Source organism: Mercenaria mercenaria, chromosome 18 (assembly GCF_021730395.1).
Source record: "Mercenaria mercenaria strain notata chromosome 18, MADL_Memer_1, whole genome shotgun sequence".
Lineage (NCBI taxonomy): Eukaryota > Metazoa > Mollusca > Bivalvia > Venerida > Veneridae > Mercenaria > Mercenaria mercenaria.
In genome coordinates, this window is record NC_069378.1 from 48,715,676 (window position 1) to 48,732,319 (window position 16,644).

The 16,644-nt window shown below is 33.3% G+C and overlaps 1 protein-coding gene across 1 annotated transcript in view; it reads left to right on the forward strand.

Annotated features, from left to right (window-relative positions):
• Positions 1-16,644, forward strand: part of LOC128550572 (uncharacterized) — a 100,709-nt gene that overhangs the window by 39,838 nt on the left and 44,227 nt on the right. The window contains exons 2-8 of the mRNA XM_053529828.1: positions 2,052-2,113; positions 7,540-7,843; positions 8,178-8,245; positions 9,050-9,175; positions 9,831-9,953; positions 12,099-12,176; positions 14,825-14,946. Coding sequence (XP_053385803.1) covers positions 2,052-2,113; positions 7,540-7,843; positions 8,178-8,245; positions 9,050-9,175; positions 9,831-9,953; positions 12,099-12,176; positions 14,825-14,946 — 883 coding nt within the window. The remainder of the gene's footprint in view (positions 1-2,051; positions 2,114-7,539; positions 7,844-8,177; positions 8,246-9,049; positions 9,176-9,830; positions 9,954-12,098; positions 12,177-14,824; positions 14,947-16,644) is intronic.

Genomic DNA, 16,644 nt, shown 5'->3' on the forward strand with positions numbered 1-16,644 from the left:
AAGTCGTGCTGAACGATCTGAGAAGATCGAAATATAACAGCCCTGATTGAATGCACGGGGAAACATTTTACGGCCGCCACACGGCACAAACAACGCTGCTGTGATAATAAAATAGAGAAAAGTGGAAACTTCACAGGTCGCTCAACACGGCAAAAACGAAAATGTTGCAGGCTCGGTTTGATTGAGCCTGTTCATGAACGGTAGTGGAAATGCATGCTACCGTCTACGCCCTCTAGCCCCGGGTTGAGCAGAACTCAACATTTATACATGCTAAAAGTACAAAAAGCAAATCAGAGACATCCGCAGATGTATTCAAACGGCGATGAACATAGAACATTCAATGATACACGTGTTGAGGCGTGTAATTCCATGAAAAGCGGCGTCTGGTCCCCAGATAAAATAAAGGGTTTGCCCCAAACGAGAAAACAATGGGCAGAACTAAACAAACTGGAATTTAGGAAGGGGATCTGAGGTTATGGAGCCTGCGTTTCACAGGAACTGTCAAAAGACCAAAATAAAAAGCAGACTCCATATCCAAGGGGTGAATAAACAATACCCAAGGCTATGAAAGCGGCAGTATTGGAACCACCCAGGCCGAAATTGTCATGTTGAAAAACTAAACAGTACCAATAACACGACATAAAAGTCGTGCTGAACGACCTGAGAAGATCGAAATATAACAGCCCTGATTGAATGTACGGGGAGACTTTTTACGGCCGCCACACGGCGCAAACAACGCTGCTGTGATAATAAAATAGAGAAAACCATACAGAGCTAAATAATTATGTTTAATTGCTACCTATGATATGGTATACATGCATTTGAAAATTTGAAGAAAAAAATTGATCTCAAACGCGTTTTGCTGTGCTGTCTCCTTATTTACACCAACGTTTTGCTGGGATCATTTTATAGCCTTCAGATCACTGGCACCAGACCAGAAAGAAAATGCCTCTGTACATGTTATACCCTACCCCTAGGTATTCTATAAGAACCATGGTCGTGAACGGGAAAATATACTAACCCATTTCAATTGCGTATTTCATACCTAAAACACGCAGTTCAGTAAATGTGTACTATTGATATTAAACAAGTGGTAATTTATCTTCCGTTGTGTACCGGTCACATTTCTTCAATACTTCTTATCTTAGAAAAACAACGTGTAGTTTACAGTTTTTTCAAAGGTACACAAAAAACTTGCTTGAACTTCCCTGGTGAAGTTCCGGTCTAGATTACAGACACACTCTGATTAGCTGATGTGAAAATGTATGTCAGTCGTCATTTTACTACACGTGTACGCTAAAATGTTTATACGCAGCATAAATGTGCAAAATGAATTAAATAAACATAATAGATGTATACCAATGTATGATTTCAAATTCAAAATCATATACAAGATGAATTTCATTCATCATTTCGAGTCTTATCGTAAAACTGTGAATATGTTGCATTCTGTTTTTGTTTGTTTACATTTCGCTTAACATGTGCACACTGCCGTGACCTCTAGACCGGATGTTCATTAGGGGAGTTCACGCAAGTTTTTTCTGTAACGTTGACTAAAGCATAAAATATATGGAGCATCTCTGCAATATGGAATATTGAGACAATGTGACTGGTGCACGATGGAAGATAAATTATCGCATGTTTAATATCAGTAGTACACATTTACTGAACTGCGTGTTTTAGGTATGAAATACGCGATTGAAATGGGTAAGTATATTTTCCCGTTCACGGCCATGGTTCTTATAGAATACCTAGGGCTAGGGTATAACATGTACAGTGGCATTCTTTTTCTGATCTGGTGCCAGTGCTTCAGATTGGATTTTTCCATGGGTATTAGGACTGCATTTTTTAAAACTGTAATGCATATTCTATATCTAATGAAACAGCATTTGGATGACAATTGTGTCCACCTTTCTGGAACTTTTATTTCTCGTTCCATCAAACGTTTGTATCCAGGGTATAAACATCTGTTTTCATTTCTGCTTTATGTTCACTGAAATATACTTTTATTTGAATAGTTAAAATCCATAAAGTTTCGTTTATATTTCCAGGACTTCTCCAAAGGATAAACAATCATACTTACGACAGAGTGCAGATGATGAATTACAAAGCAGTAAGTATTCAAGGATTATAGGGTGTTTTGCCTCTTACCAATATCCTCGAGTTTCATCCATGTATTTGATACACTAATATACTGTATATAAAGGTAGCATTTCTTTTCTTGATGTAAATATTACAAAGGGTGTGTTCTTAAATATTGTAACTGTTGTTAATGTAAGGAGTACCAACATTCACCAACACTTGCCATCCTAAATCTTGTAAAGATGGAAAAGACGGAAATTATCAGGCAGATATTTTAGATAACATTTTTGAATAGGATGAAGCATTGACAGCTACCTAAACGAGCAGTAACTCTAGTAAAGGTGTCATGTCCTTCACTGTTGTTTACAACCAAAGCTTATCCGACATTGGTTAAATCATAAATACATATTAGGGACATTTAAGACTATCTACCTACAAACGTGTAAAAACCTAATATATATTTTGAGACAAATTATTTACTGGATTGTCTCATTCCTACAGAGTATTGTACAGAATATGTCAATAATATTACCAAATGTAACAGCGTCGGTATACTCATTGTAACACTATCATTGTATGTACATTGTATAACTTTGCAGGACAATTTTTTGATGTACATTGTGACGATAACTGTGTTTCTTAGGAAGCCGTTCACCTTATAACTTGTAAAAGATGTAATATTCAGTACGTTGAGCAAACTAATCTCTATAGTCATAAATTTGATACTAGAAACTTTATGGATCAGTCATATTCTTCAAATGGTGCTTCGCAACAAGAACAAAATGTAAATTACCTTTCATTTCTGCCAGCAGATAATGTAGCTGTTGACTTTAATCGCCTATGTAAAGAGACAATTGAAATCACTGCAATCTAACGCTTTGGATTCCAAAATTGTGTACGACATCTACCAGGATTATCGTTATTTCATATTACAAGCTTTTTTGTATATTTTCTATTGGAACGACATGCTTCCTAGTTCCGATATTACTGGCTTTGTTATATTCGTTTCGATATTTTGTTGACTATGTAATATTTTATGTTTGATCCCACCATTTAACGTTACTTTTGAAACTTGAAACTTGAAACTTGAAACTGTTTTATTTGATTAAACGCCTATTTTTACGCAAAACATATTCAATGGCGTTTTACAAATACATAAAAAAGGTCATTGTGAATAAACTATTTAGTAAGCATTAAACATAAGATCAGGCATCAGATAAGATTCATAAAATATTAGAATATTAAGATACAGTAAGATTGCTGTTTGTTATTAAGTAAGAATAAGTGGGCTATTGCGACATGTCCAGAAGTTATAATTACAAACAACTGTATTTTGTATTTGTTATAAAATAGTTCATATTCGAAAGTATTTACACAAAAAAAAACCATCCAGTTCAGGTTACTTCCATGTTAAATATTTCAGTCACAGTCTCTAAAAGAGTGCAAAGTAATTTCCACAATAATGAGTTTTCAACTTCTTTTTGAAAACATCTATTGTGTTTGAGTTCCTTATTTTGAGAGGCAGTTCATTCCAGAGTTTAGGTCCAACAGTACCAAAACTTCTGTCGCTGAACGTTTTGCGCTTGTTGAAAGGAACAACGGAACACCCAGAAACGGAATTTGAAGAACGCAAGTTCTTTGTCTGTGTTTGTTTTATGAGAAGTTAAGAAAGATATTCTGGAGAGTTTCCAACTGAACAATTATACATGTAGGTGAGCATTTTGAATGTGATTCTGGCTTTGACTGGTAGCCAGTGAAGATCATACAGCGCATACTTGCTTGGAACTGTCATATTTTCTTCTTTTGAAATTATGTAACGTCCATTTTACTGGTTTATCTTGAAAAAGGCTAGGCGCCGAAACGTTGACAAATGCAGTAAAAGTATTGTTAATATCATGTTGTGTTTGACCTTTCTAGTATCCTACATTTTCATACTATAGAAGATACTATCTTTTAAAAGATAGATTTTTATATCATATTTTCTATTTCAATTATTCGTAAAACTAACTTAGCCTTGATCTTTATAGTCGACGCGACATTATATTGCAGATCAATTCACACAGAAACCACATTTTCCGTTTACACTCGAAAGAAAAAAATTGCAGATGAGGAAATCATCCCATTCTCACAGTTTTCTGACTAGGAGTACGACTACTGCGGTCTTTTGCGTCACATTGAGAAATTACTTGACATTTAACAGTGATCACTATAATATGCACCAATATTCTATGACAACTCACGCGTCTCCGAGTCAATAATAAACAATTAATCTGTCATTTTGAATGCGAGATAATTTTACAACACTTCAAAAGCAGTATTTCTTTATCTCGGTGAGTTTCATATCATTTTATTTTTCATTATCATGCTTATTTCTTCTTTTTCCGTTTAATAAGTTTAAGAATTGAAATGCTTTCCGTAAATGATTTATTATACTGTGGGAATTAAACTTGAATCTTGAAATGTATGAAGAATGGATAAAGAATTATAAAAAAACCTTTAAAAATGTCCGTGAATGCAAATTCAAGTTGGCTTTAACAATGAAAGTCTAATCAGTGGAGCAATAATAAAAAGTAAATAAATGAATTTACCCGGAGATTGGTCATATATCGTAAAAGAATCTAATGCACGTACCAATTTATAATTTGACCTTTTTTGACCGCTGATACTGCTAAGACTTCACTGTATCCCCGTGTTCATATTTATTATTAACAAAAATATATTTACTTTCTTATGTAGAAAAAAGGAGGCGTACGTGCCTCCTGAAGAGCAACGTAATGATTCTCGAGTCTGATGATGATCGTTATGTACATATATTGAGACAATCATATATATAATATGAATGATACTTGCATTTGAGAACCTGTAATTTGTATCTATATTGAAAAAAAAAATATTGACGTGTTTAAGATAATGTCTTCGGCAGGAAATATAACGAGACACGATCATAAATGTCATTGAATTAAGTACGGACAGCATAGGCGAGAATTGGATTACAAAATGTATATCTTATTATATCGTCGTCTCGGAGTCACTACAAAACATTTGTCAAGTGCCTCAAAAACCCTAAAAAGTAATGTGTATTCCGCTAATTGGGTCTCATCTCGAGTCATTCCGAGATTACATTCGAGTGTGTGTCTTCAAGTGAGAAAGTGAAAATCCCTAACGGAAATTAAAATGGTGGACTCGATGAAATTTCGAGTCGAGTCTCTCTACTCGGTTTGGACATCCTTTGAGGAACGAGTAATATGGGGTTCCCGCTTGTGCAAAAAAAAATGTCAATATGTCTGCTGCATATTTTTATTCTGTTGTATGTAATTTCTAAGTCTAGGAGACACTCATCTCGGCTCAGTTCTTTGTATGTTCTGTCTCTTAAAACAAAAGGCGGTAAATAGCTGAAGGTTTTATTCAAGCCGATCCTTTTTACACAGCAGCTTATCCTGACATAATGACATACCCGATGTATTTCTTCATAAACATTAGTGCTTCTGTCCCTTAATATTTCAAAAGGTTTCATAATTTGTTATATAAAACGCTTATTACAAATATGGTTTTCAGTTAAAAAACATTATCGTGTCTGATTTAGGTACACAGTCAAACACGAATTCTTCTTATTGAAATAAAATTTTAATTTAAGCTTTCCGGATGTAGCTCTTTTTTTCACTGGCAATGATGCTATAATTAATATCAACGGAATCCGTGTTTTCCTTTGAAACGTAAGGAAAATGCAGAATATCTTACGTTATTAATTTTGATGATTGTCTCAATAAGACTGAAAAATCCATAGGTAAATGTTTTGTTAAAATGGTAAAGAAAATGATGCTTCTAGCAAAAGCAACAGCTTGATATTCTGTTATTGTCGCTTCTTGTATAAATATCTATAAGTGTAAAAGCACCAATATCACCACATAATCTAATATTTGATATTCTTGTTTTTGTAATTCTCGTATATAATTTCACTTTTCACTAGTATCACGTATGTAAACCTTAGGAATGCAGTTCTTCGACACGTAATTGATGTTCAGACGTTTTAAATGCATTTGACAAATGCATTCTGGATAATATTCTTCATATGGATAACCCGTTAAATGTCTACACTTTATAACTCCAGTTAAATAAACTAAACATTTTGGATATCTCATATCAATTTTCCTGGGTTCGTTATTAGGGAGTTTTGTTGACTCGAACAATTTTGTCTATTTACTGTAAAACCGCATGAAATTATTACCTTTTAGAAATAAAGAATGCGAAATGATATATTTCTACTGTCTGAAGTGTATACTGGTTTCTTTTAAAATCCTTAGGTCTTCATTAGAAATGATGTAAAGTTCTGTTTAAGTCACTGCTAGGGGCATGAGGAGCTTTGCAATTTTCATTATCTCTCGTGACCAGACTCAATGAAACCGAGTCTAGTATAGTGCTTTGTTCTTTTCTATACTTCCAAAACGATCTTCTTTTCGATTTTATCGGACTCGGTTTTACTGTGTAATTGGAAACATAAAATATAACGTTCTTGCTACAATTACATTCACAGTCGGTTGGAGCGCAAATCAGTTTCTTATGAAACATATTTTTTTTAACAAATTGTAATGGAAACAACTGGATGTGGACCATATGTCATGCCAAATGTCTTATACAGTTATATTGTGCAACTTGCGTTGCGTTGCAAGTTTTCTAACGCTTTACTTAGTGTTTTTTTCCCAATATCTTTTTAAACCTATTGAAGTTTTACACGCATTTTAAACAAAACACTGTAATAAAATGTCAAAAAGAAAGTCATAGCGTATTATGCAGTCGCATTTGTTTTGTTTATTTGATATCCGCAATCCATGGTAAAACAAGTCACAACATATATACTTAAGAAATAATATATCTCATCCAATGATTTGTCGTTGAATACATCATTGTTTGGAGTTCAGATGCGAAGGAATTATATCACGAGGGCCCAGTCCCAGTGATATAATAATACGCATCTGAACGACAAACAATGATTTATTCAAGAGCAAATCACTGAATGAGATATATTATTTCGATTCTAACACGTTACCAAGGATTTTTAAATACATCCTTGACGACATTCATTAAATATTTGCCCGTTTTCAATCGGTTTCTTTTCCAGCGCGCCGCTATACCATTTGACGCCATGACATAATAAATGTGACGTCAGAACAGTGATTTGTTGTGTAATAATTCACTGTTTTCTGTCTTCTTTGTTTAACAGGAAAATGAATCGGATCGTGTTAGAATCATAAATTAATTGAATTTATTTAAGTAACTCGCTTACATTTGTACAGTAAATTGGAGATATTTGAGGTATCTAGATTGAAATTTTCTTATCGACATTCAAATATATTTGTTTGAAAGTAACCATATTTCAGAAATGTACTTCAAAGAACGTTTAAGATATTAACAAAAAGTAAGTGCGACATTAGAACATTTCTTAACGTCATTTTGTTTTAGCTACAACAATGACTGGGGGAAAAGAAATAGGTTCCGGGGATCTAAACGCAGCAGATGCAGAAAGGGGCAGTGACAGAAGTAGTCAAGAACTTGCGGAACAAGATGTGAACCCAGAGTCGCTATTGACTAAAAAGCTGAAGGACATGAAACACGAACTCATGCAGGAACTCCGCACTGAAATGCAAACGGTTATATACGAAACGCTACATGGATATCGGGTTGAAGGGAAGATAATTGATAATGGAAGTGGTGAACAAACAGATAATGAAAGTGATGATAACCTTGACATGGAAAAAGGTACCAGGTAAATAGGTCTCTTTCCTTTAAGAGTTTTTGTCAGTTGTAAATTAATATTAAGTATGATAGAATTCGGATACATGGAAGCAAATGGATTTCTCATCTCATTTAACAAAAATGTCAATTTAGTATTACTGTTAATTTTATAGGACGCTACAGTTCAATAGTTCAATACCTAAAACTTTAGGTTTTTATTAACATATAACTAAAATAAAAAGGAGACTTCCGAATTTTTGCTTTTAAGACGAAATTTTAGTACGATTCTGATATAATTTATGTTGTACATGTATCTCAGACAATCCACATATTGTAGTCATAAATTATTTGTGTTATATTTGCAGTGAGGCTGATACCACTGTAGAGAAGATACAGTTTTGGCGAAAAATGGCAAAAGATGAAAATAAATCGGGTATGTTTTTAATTTCTTGTTAAATACAAGCATTGTCAACGTGACTTTTATCTTTTCATTAGCATCGCCAGCCACATTCATATTTACTTTATTGTGTAATACCCAATTTTGTAAAACAAAACTAGTAATGAATTTTGTTAAATAGATATTAGTGTTTTACTTTATGGTTTTCAGTAGTAAAATATAACGGTGGATTATATTTATAATTTTCACTGTTTCAAGTAATAGGATTTTAATTTAGAATATTGACTGTAACGGAACTACACTGGAGCGTGAAAGAAAAAAAACAGAATTATAAAATAATCGGAAAGTCTTTTCGAAATATATACCAATAAAGATATATAGGTATATTACTATCTACAAAAATACGTGCGCTCTACATATTGAACATTTTTAAATAATTAACATTGTGACGTTATGCTTTTTCGTATGACGTCGGGCAAAGCGCATAGCACTGCAAACTTGTAATGATTTGATTAAACCCATTTAAAAGAAAATTTGTTTGTCAAACTATTTTTTATTCATGAACACAGACTTTACATTTAGCAACTAATGTCCACTAGGTAAAAAATATTTCGGTCTTACACTTAAACAGTGTAATTCATAAAAGGTTAGCCTTTTCGACAAATTGTTATGTCCTGTTTTTGATTCTCAATCGTTTTCTGTCCATTCTTTTCGAGCAATTATGCTTTAAATTGTAAATTGAAATTAAGATATAATCAAGAACGTCATATTTAAGAAATTATAGGGCTTTGAGTTCTTTCTTATGATTACAACCTTACGTATTTTATCATCGACTTTCAGCTAGAGAAACTGATCTCAGATCTTCATTCGGAATACATACCGTCATTTGCCTCGATACTTCTGAAAGTATGAAGGATCCAAAAGCTTGGACTCACGCAAGACAATTCTACATGGAGTATCTAAACGGTATATTCTTTGTCACAATAAAATCATTCACAATGAGCTCGTTTCCTTGGGGTTTCTTCGTAATATTAGGTAAATTGTACTCTGTTGTGGTTCCTCACATAATAAATATCAATAGTTTTGCGTTTCTTACTTAGACCTTAATAACATACTTTTTCAACCCTAGAATGTGTAAATTGTAACGCTGTCAAATCTCTTTTAAGTTGTGAGTAGTATAGTGAATGCCAATAATGCACAACTAACGTTATTACATTTTTACATTAAGCACAGATAGATTCGAATTCAGCAGAGCAATTAAATTGTCTTTTTTTCATACCGATTTATCCTGGTAATAGACATTAAATGTCCAAGAGTAGACAATGTAAAGACACTCAAACCAAACAGACCTTACTTCCTTATTTCACACTTTTATAAATTAAATGCAATTTTTTGACAAATGATAATTTCTACTTGCTGTCATTTTTGCAGTTACTTAAGTTGTAATATAACAGTCTGTTGTAAAAGTCTGAACTAATTACGACACTTCCTACTAGCTTAAATAAAACGGAAGTCAATATTGGACAAAAATCAATTCTGTAATTGAAAAACAAACACCAAAATGTTAAAATATTGAAACTATTTTTACACTTTGTTTGACATAAGTTTATCTATATCACAGGACTCCAACTTTTAAGTGATGACGATAAAACCCTCGACAAGGTAGCGCTAGTGGTATTCGGAAAGGTCACGAAAGTTTGTCGGAGATTTACCACAGATTTTGATGGTCTAAAGGCTGAATTTGGTATATATGCAGACGTTTTTGCATTTGTTTTTATTATGTTGGATAGAGTTTGCATAGAGACTTAACTTTAATGCTAACTACATTTCATGTCTGTTGTTTCATGCATATATTATCTCTTGATTTCTGTTAAATATTTGTCACTATGATCATAATTATGTTCATTCTAGTCTAGGATGAGCCCATGGGTTACCCTCTAAAAATAAAGAATTTTCATTACTTACTTACTTACCATGCTTACTTACTTACTTACTTACTTACTTACTTACTTACTTACTTTCTTACTTACTTGAATTCATTATAACCATGATAACTATATCATTTAATATTGACTCCAAATAGTCAGTATAAATAGAAACCTACAGTCCCTGGACATTATTACATAAGATGCACAAACACGACGGATATATGTATTTCAGCAATTATTTTCGCAATTTTTGTTATTTCTCTTATGTTCTCTTATGTTCTCTACATATATTTCATATTAGGTAAAGTGAATCATTAATTAATGCAGAGAGTGCTCAGTGAAGGAGAAGTAAAGCAATTTGTCAATTCTAATTGAATGGTATAGTCTGCTTTATCGGAGAAGTAACAATCACAGTCAATGCCAGAGTTATTCTCAGATTTGTTACTTCTTAACAAAGTATTTTGAAACACAATGTTATTTGACAAGAGGGGAGTTACGACCAAGTTGCCTATTTTAAGCGTACTGATCACATAAACGTGCGGAATTTTCGACTCCTTAAAATGATAGTGCATTACTGTGCATATACATTTGTAATGCATATTATCTAATGAGTCAATCACTATTCGACAAACTAACTTCAGTTCATAAAGCATATTCAATCGCGAAACATCACAACAAATATGTTAATCATGGCATGTGAGCGACAATTTAGGAAGGCAGAATAAACGCAAGTAATAACCCCTTTCTTGAAGTTACTAGTAGTTTATAGAATAACAACACTTACTAGTAAAACGACTTCCGAATCACTTTGGCGAATGTATTTCTTGAACTTTAAATAAATTGTTTCGTAACCAGATAAGACGACGTTATTGAATGGTGTATGAGGTTTGCATGTACTGTACGTGTTGCATTAGGAGGGTTTAATCCTGTATTAGTATACGTCTGGGGATGTATTATGTCATGGCGCGTGCGTAGTCAGTCCGTCCATCCGTCAGTCATATATTTCCTGTCAAGAGCATAAATTAAAATCCATTTAAAGTACTCCCTTTTAACTTGGTTTACATGAAGGTTTCAATGAGACAATAATTAGAGTGCATGAACAGGATCAAAATCACAAACTGAGCTCAAAGATCAAATCTGTTCGACGTTGTTGTTGTCCAGAGCTTTATATCGACTTAAAATTTGGAATATTAGTATGTTGCTACGAGAGAGTGCAACAGCCTACATGACTCCCACCTAACCGTATCCACCTCATTTATCACAAAAAGAATCATATTCACTTCTAGTTTCTTGTGCCTTAGTAGCTAATCAACGTCGCTACACAAAATCCCCATCCACGTAAACACCGAATCAAAGCACCACACACACCAAACTTTTATTTTCCTTGATTACATATTGCACTGACCACAAGATTTCTGGATTCACTGGTAATTATGTGCAGTAAAATGCACTATGAATATTTATTGAAAGAGTGATTTTATTTCCCATTAAGCGTTGAACTGGTTGGTCAAATAAATTCTGAGCTCAAGATTTGGCGTAGATTGAATATATTACTGCGTCCTTGTTGTGGTGATGGACATCCTTTGATCTAACACTCTAGGCGTATGCTACTTAGCTTTGCGTAGCCCGTGTTTTATATACTTTCAGTTCTGTATAATAAGTGTTCGGGTTTAGCGTCTTTTTCAACATTGTTTCAGTCATATAAACGAACTTCTCAGTGATGCACAGTGACGCGATTGTCAATAAACATTTCAGATATGTAATGTCAAACCGTTAAATAATGATTGCTTAATCATTTATGGTTACTCATGCTTTTTATGATATTAGAGTCAATGTAGGATTATGTTTTTCATCTAATTGTACTGTGTGTCTTTTTGCGACATCCTATGTATTTTCTGCGCATGCTTATCTTCAGAAGTTACATTCGCGTTAACATTACCTTGCTCCTGGTATATATTCAGACAATCTCAAACCAGATGGCCCCAGCCCAATGTTTGGTGGATTGGTTTTATCAAAAGCTGTAGCAGAAACATCAGACAGTAAGTATAAAATGCGTTTTATTTAAGTTGCTTCCTCTTAGGTTTACTCGAATCTAGCGCTTGAATTCGACTCATATAACTGTAGTAATAAAGTATGTAAACCTGTCTTTTTTGGGAAAATCTCTAAAACGATAATGGTCTGCAAGTTCATTAAGCGTTATACTCTACCTAAATTTCTGTCTATGTAAACGTGGTATTAGTGAAATACACTGAGTATATGTGGTAAACATCAAAATGAAATTTTAAGACATATATTGCTGCTACAGTACAGTTTATCACTTTATACTTCGATCAATATTTTATTTTTTTAACAAGCACAATTCATCTTCTTTGATGAAAATTTTGCTTTGCCACTGTGTACGTGTATGCAATTTTACATAGCCATATTTCCATGTGAGGTGCTGTATGAACGGCGGCTGCTTTCTCTGAAAGTGTTTTTGTTGTTGTTCTATTGTCCTTGTTTTTCTCTCTTCTTTCAGATAGGCGTAAAATTCAGACGTTGGTTACGGTTTTAAAAGCGGAAATCGTCTTCTTTCACATATAAATATATATAGAATGTGTTCCCTCTTTCGTGTACCATATGTTGAGCTGTCGTTTTACCGTATCATGCGACAGAACTCCTGTTTTTGCATTTATCGAGTTTCCATTTGTCATTAATTGTAAGAATATTTTGGCATGGCAATTCTGTGCTATGATTTTCACGGCAGTATTTTACCATTGAAATTTAAACTAGATGTGTTTGTTTCATACCTCTAGGTGAAATATGTTTTAAGTTATATGCAACGCAAAATTATTTTTAAAAATCTGTATTTTTCACTAAGTCAATGACCATAACTCAAATCTAGGTGAATGAAAACCTTAAGTGAACACATTAGATGCACAACTTCACATGCTATATGACATCCCTCTTATATTTTATGACCCTAGGTCAAGTACATTTAATTTTTGAGATTTATGGGACACAAATTTTTATGCGCTTAATGGATATTTTTGACTGAGTCAACGGCCTTAACTCCGGTCTTGCAGAGTACAATCTAAAATCACACCAGGTACACAAATTCACATGCTGAATAACATTCCTACATAGTTTCATGAATATTTTAGATATATATATATATATATATAACGATTTTTTTTCACTTTATGCGTATTTTTCACTAGGTAAAGGACTATAACTCTGGTTGGGCTGAGTAAAATTCCAACAAAACACCAGGTGTACAGCTTTATTTGCTGCATAACAATCCCGTAATGTTTTATAACACTAAGTCGAATACATTTAGAGATACATGCGACACAAACCTTTACGCCCTTTATGCATATGTTTGACTTAATCAAGGCTATTACACTGGTCTGTTGGACAGATATCCCAAACAAAACGCCAGTTGCCCAACGTCACACGCTGTATTATGTTTCTATTTCGTTCCATGTTCCTAGGTCAAATACCTTTTAAGATACGTGTGTCACAAACAAGGGCCATTACATTGGTCTTGCTGAATGAAATTACTTCCAAAACAACATGTTCACAATTTCACATGCTGAATAATATTCTTGTATTGTTTCATAATCCTAGGTCATATACTTTTTGCAATGCATGCGACACAATCTTTTAGGTCCTTTTTATGCATATGTAAGTCAAGGGCCATAGCTCTTTTCTGGCTGTGTGAGGTCCATATTAAAACACTATTTGTATGCAGTGGAACTAAAAATACAAACTTTAAATAGGCACTACATATTTTACATGTAAGGTGTAGTCAACTGTAATTAAAGTATCATTTCCTGAAAAAAAGTTATCTGAGCCGAAAATAAATGATCCTAGATAATATTTTTTTAAATAGTGAAAACGCAACTTAAACTTAATCGTAGGCTTAAGTGACGATGTAGCTATTATCTCCTGCAAACCATGCATTTTACCTCAAGACATGAATAAAGCATACATAATTACTGCAGTAGTACGTTATATGAAAAGAAAAATATTTAAGGTCCTTGATCTAATTAAGAAATGCCCATGAAAAAGTGGGAATATTTTCGCAGTGAAATTTATCAACAAATAGACGATTTATTAAAAAGAAGTTAAAACGCACATATTTCTCAAAGAATAATTTGTTGAAAAAAAAACCCACTTCTTTAAAGAGAACAATCTCTGTTGTCTATACATTTATGCGTCAAAGTATGGAAAATACCTATAAAGACGGGAAAATTAAAGGAAACAATATAAGATTTAGCTGAATGTGTATGTTCATACAGTAAATATTTGAGTAAGACGCCGGGAGTAATAAAGAAAATCGAAATACTTGATCACCCAGTAAAACTATTTATTGAACATTGCACTGCTGAACATAATTCTAAGGCTAAGTTCAGTATACAAAATATATATTCTGATCTAGATGCTAAGCTTTGTACATAAAAATATTTTTGACTATCACAACAACACTCTGTTAGTACTGTGTGTTTTAACGGTTGAAATTTTCAAACTGAAACAATTGGTAAGTTCGACGTTGAATATAATGGCGAAAGCCCAATTTATAAAAATTAGACACACCACGTACAAATATAGGCATCACTGATTAAGTTAAAATTCACTAACGTACAAACCGAAATAGGAGCTATAAATCAATATATAATATATGAATTCTGTTTTAAATTTGAAGAGCGGTATCCTAATGCTGATGTAGAAATCTGGCCAAAGATAATATTGATAACAGATGGGAGACCAACAGATGTAAATAACATTGATGGTGCAGAGGCAAGTGTTGCGGATAATTCCCCAAAGGTAAGGAAGCAGGATTAAATCAGAGCATGCATCATGGTTACAAAATATATGATGTCACTGAACATTTACTAAGTTGAAAAATCCTTTAATCACCTTAAACGTTTTCTGCATAATCGGTTGTTTAGATGTGGCCTTTCTTGTTGCTTTTCAGAAGCAAAAAATGCCTGAAGTATGCGCGTCGAAAAGCGTCCTGGACGCACTTTTTTGTTCGTTAGGCGATGATCTCTCATGAATCGTGCCAACTGAAAAATGCTAAATAGTATAGCTCCCACATGATCAATATACAACGCCAACATTTCATACAATATCATGTACATTTATTGGTCATTTAGCCTTTCCGTTCTGAAAAGCATCTGCGCAACATTTCAATGAACTAATATCAAATGTGTGCCGGCTTGGATTCTATATGCACCAACATATAACTTTCTGGTATAAACGGACGGATATTTATCTAACCTATCAAATGTAATACCAGTCTTGGCAACTGACATATAAGAAATCGAATAGAATAACATTATTTCCAAATTCGAGAGTACATATCAGGGTGTTATCGTTTTATTGTTTACTTGCAAAAAATTGCCTTTGAAATATATGTTGCTATTATCACTAAACACGTTCATTGTCGAGACTTGTGCTCAGTCCCTGATATGGGAAAGTAAGACTCTTGACTGAAAATATCTCTATAAAGCGCAAAGACGAAGTCCTTTATTTCCCTTATTTTTTTTAATTGTTGGAAGAGATATTCAATATATTGTCTTTCTTATGGATATTGAATTTTTAAGATAAATTTGAAAAAAAATGGTAAATTTTGCGTAAACTTTGTATGTGATTTGTCTTTAATTGTTTGACTAAACGTCACGCCAAATGAATCATAATTGAAAGACATACGGGTTTTTTAGACTAATTCAGGCACGGGTACACACATTGGCAGAAACACCGACCTTCCATAAGTAATATATATCTATTTTTACATATCAACTACAGTATTCTAAATAAAAAAAGTATTTCTAAGCATTTTTTGCGTATTTTTTGCCAGATGAAAGATTCGAAACTAATGCCAGCTTGAAATTCAGCAATTTGAAAATTTTAACTTCGAAATTCGAGCTGGTTCGATATTTCTCGTCTATTTTCGTGAAAGCTTTGTAAAAACATTCTTACCAGAAACTGCTACCTTATTCTAAAATAATTTTAAACAAACTTTGATGTTCCTTGGGTGACGCTTGACGAAGATGTTTTTATATTATACCTGTTTGTTATAACAAATGGTATCCAGAACTAAAAGTCAGAAACATCTTTAAACACTGCCTTAGTCATAAAGAAACGTTCCTTGCTTGACCTTCTACCAAGAAAGTTCATTGTTTTCTAATTTACAAAAAACGGCATGGTCGTCAGGAATGTGGTCACTTTATCTATATATATTTAATAGCGAATTTAAAGAAAATCTTGCCAACAAACAACTGGTCCAAATTTAAAATAATTCTACACGCATGTTTCTTGAGTCACGTTTTACGAAATTTACTTATTTCTTTTCCAGTTTGTCAAGATATATGGCCACTAGAGCTAACAAAAAGGAAATATCTTAAAACGGCATTTACTATTAACATGAGTAAGATGCTGATCTGATATAAAATAGTTTGTCATAAATGTTTTTGCGTGACCTTCTATCCTACTATAGTACAGAAAAAAAATCGATTCATC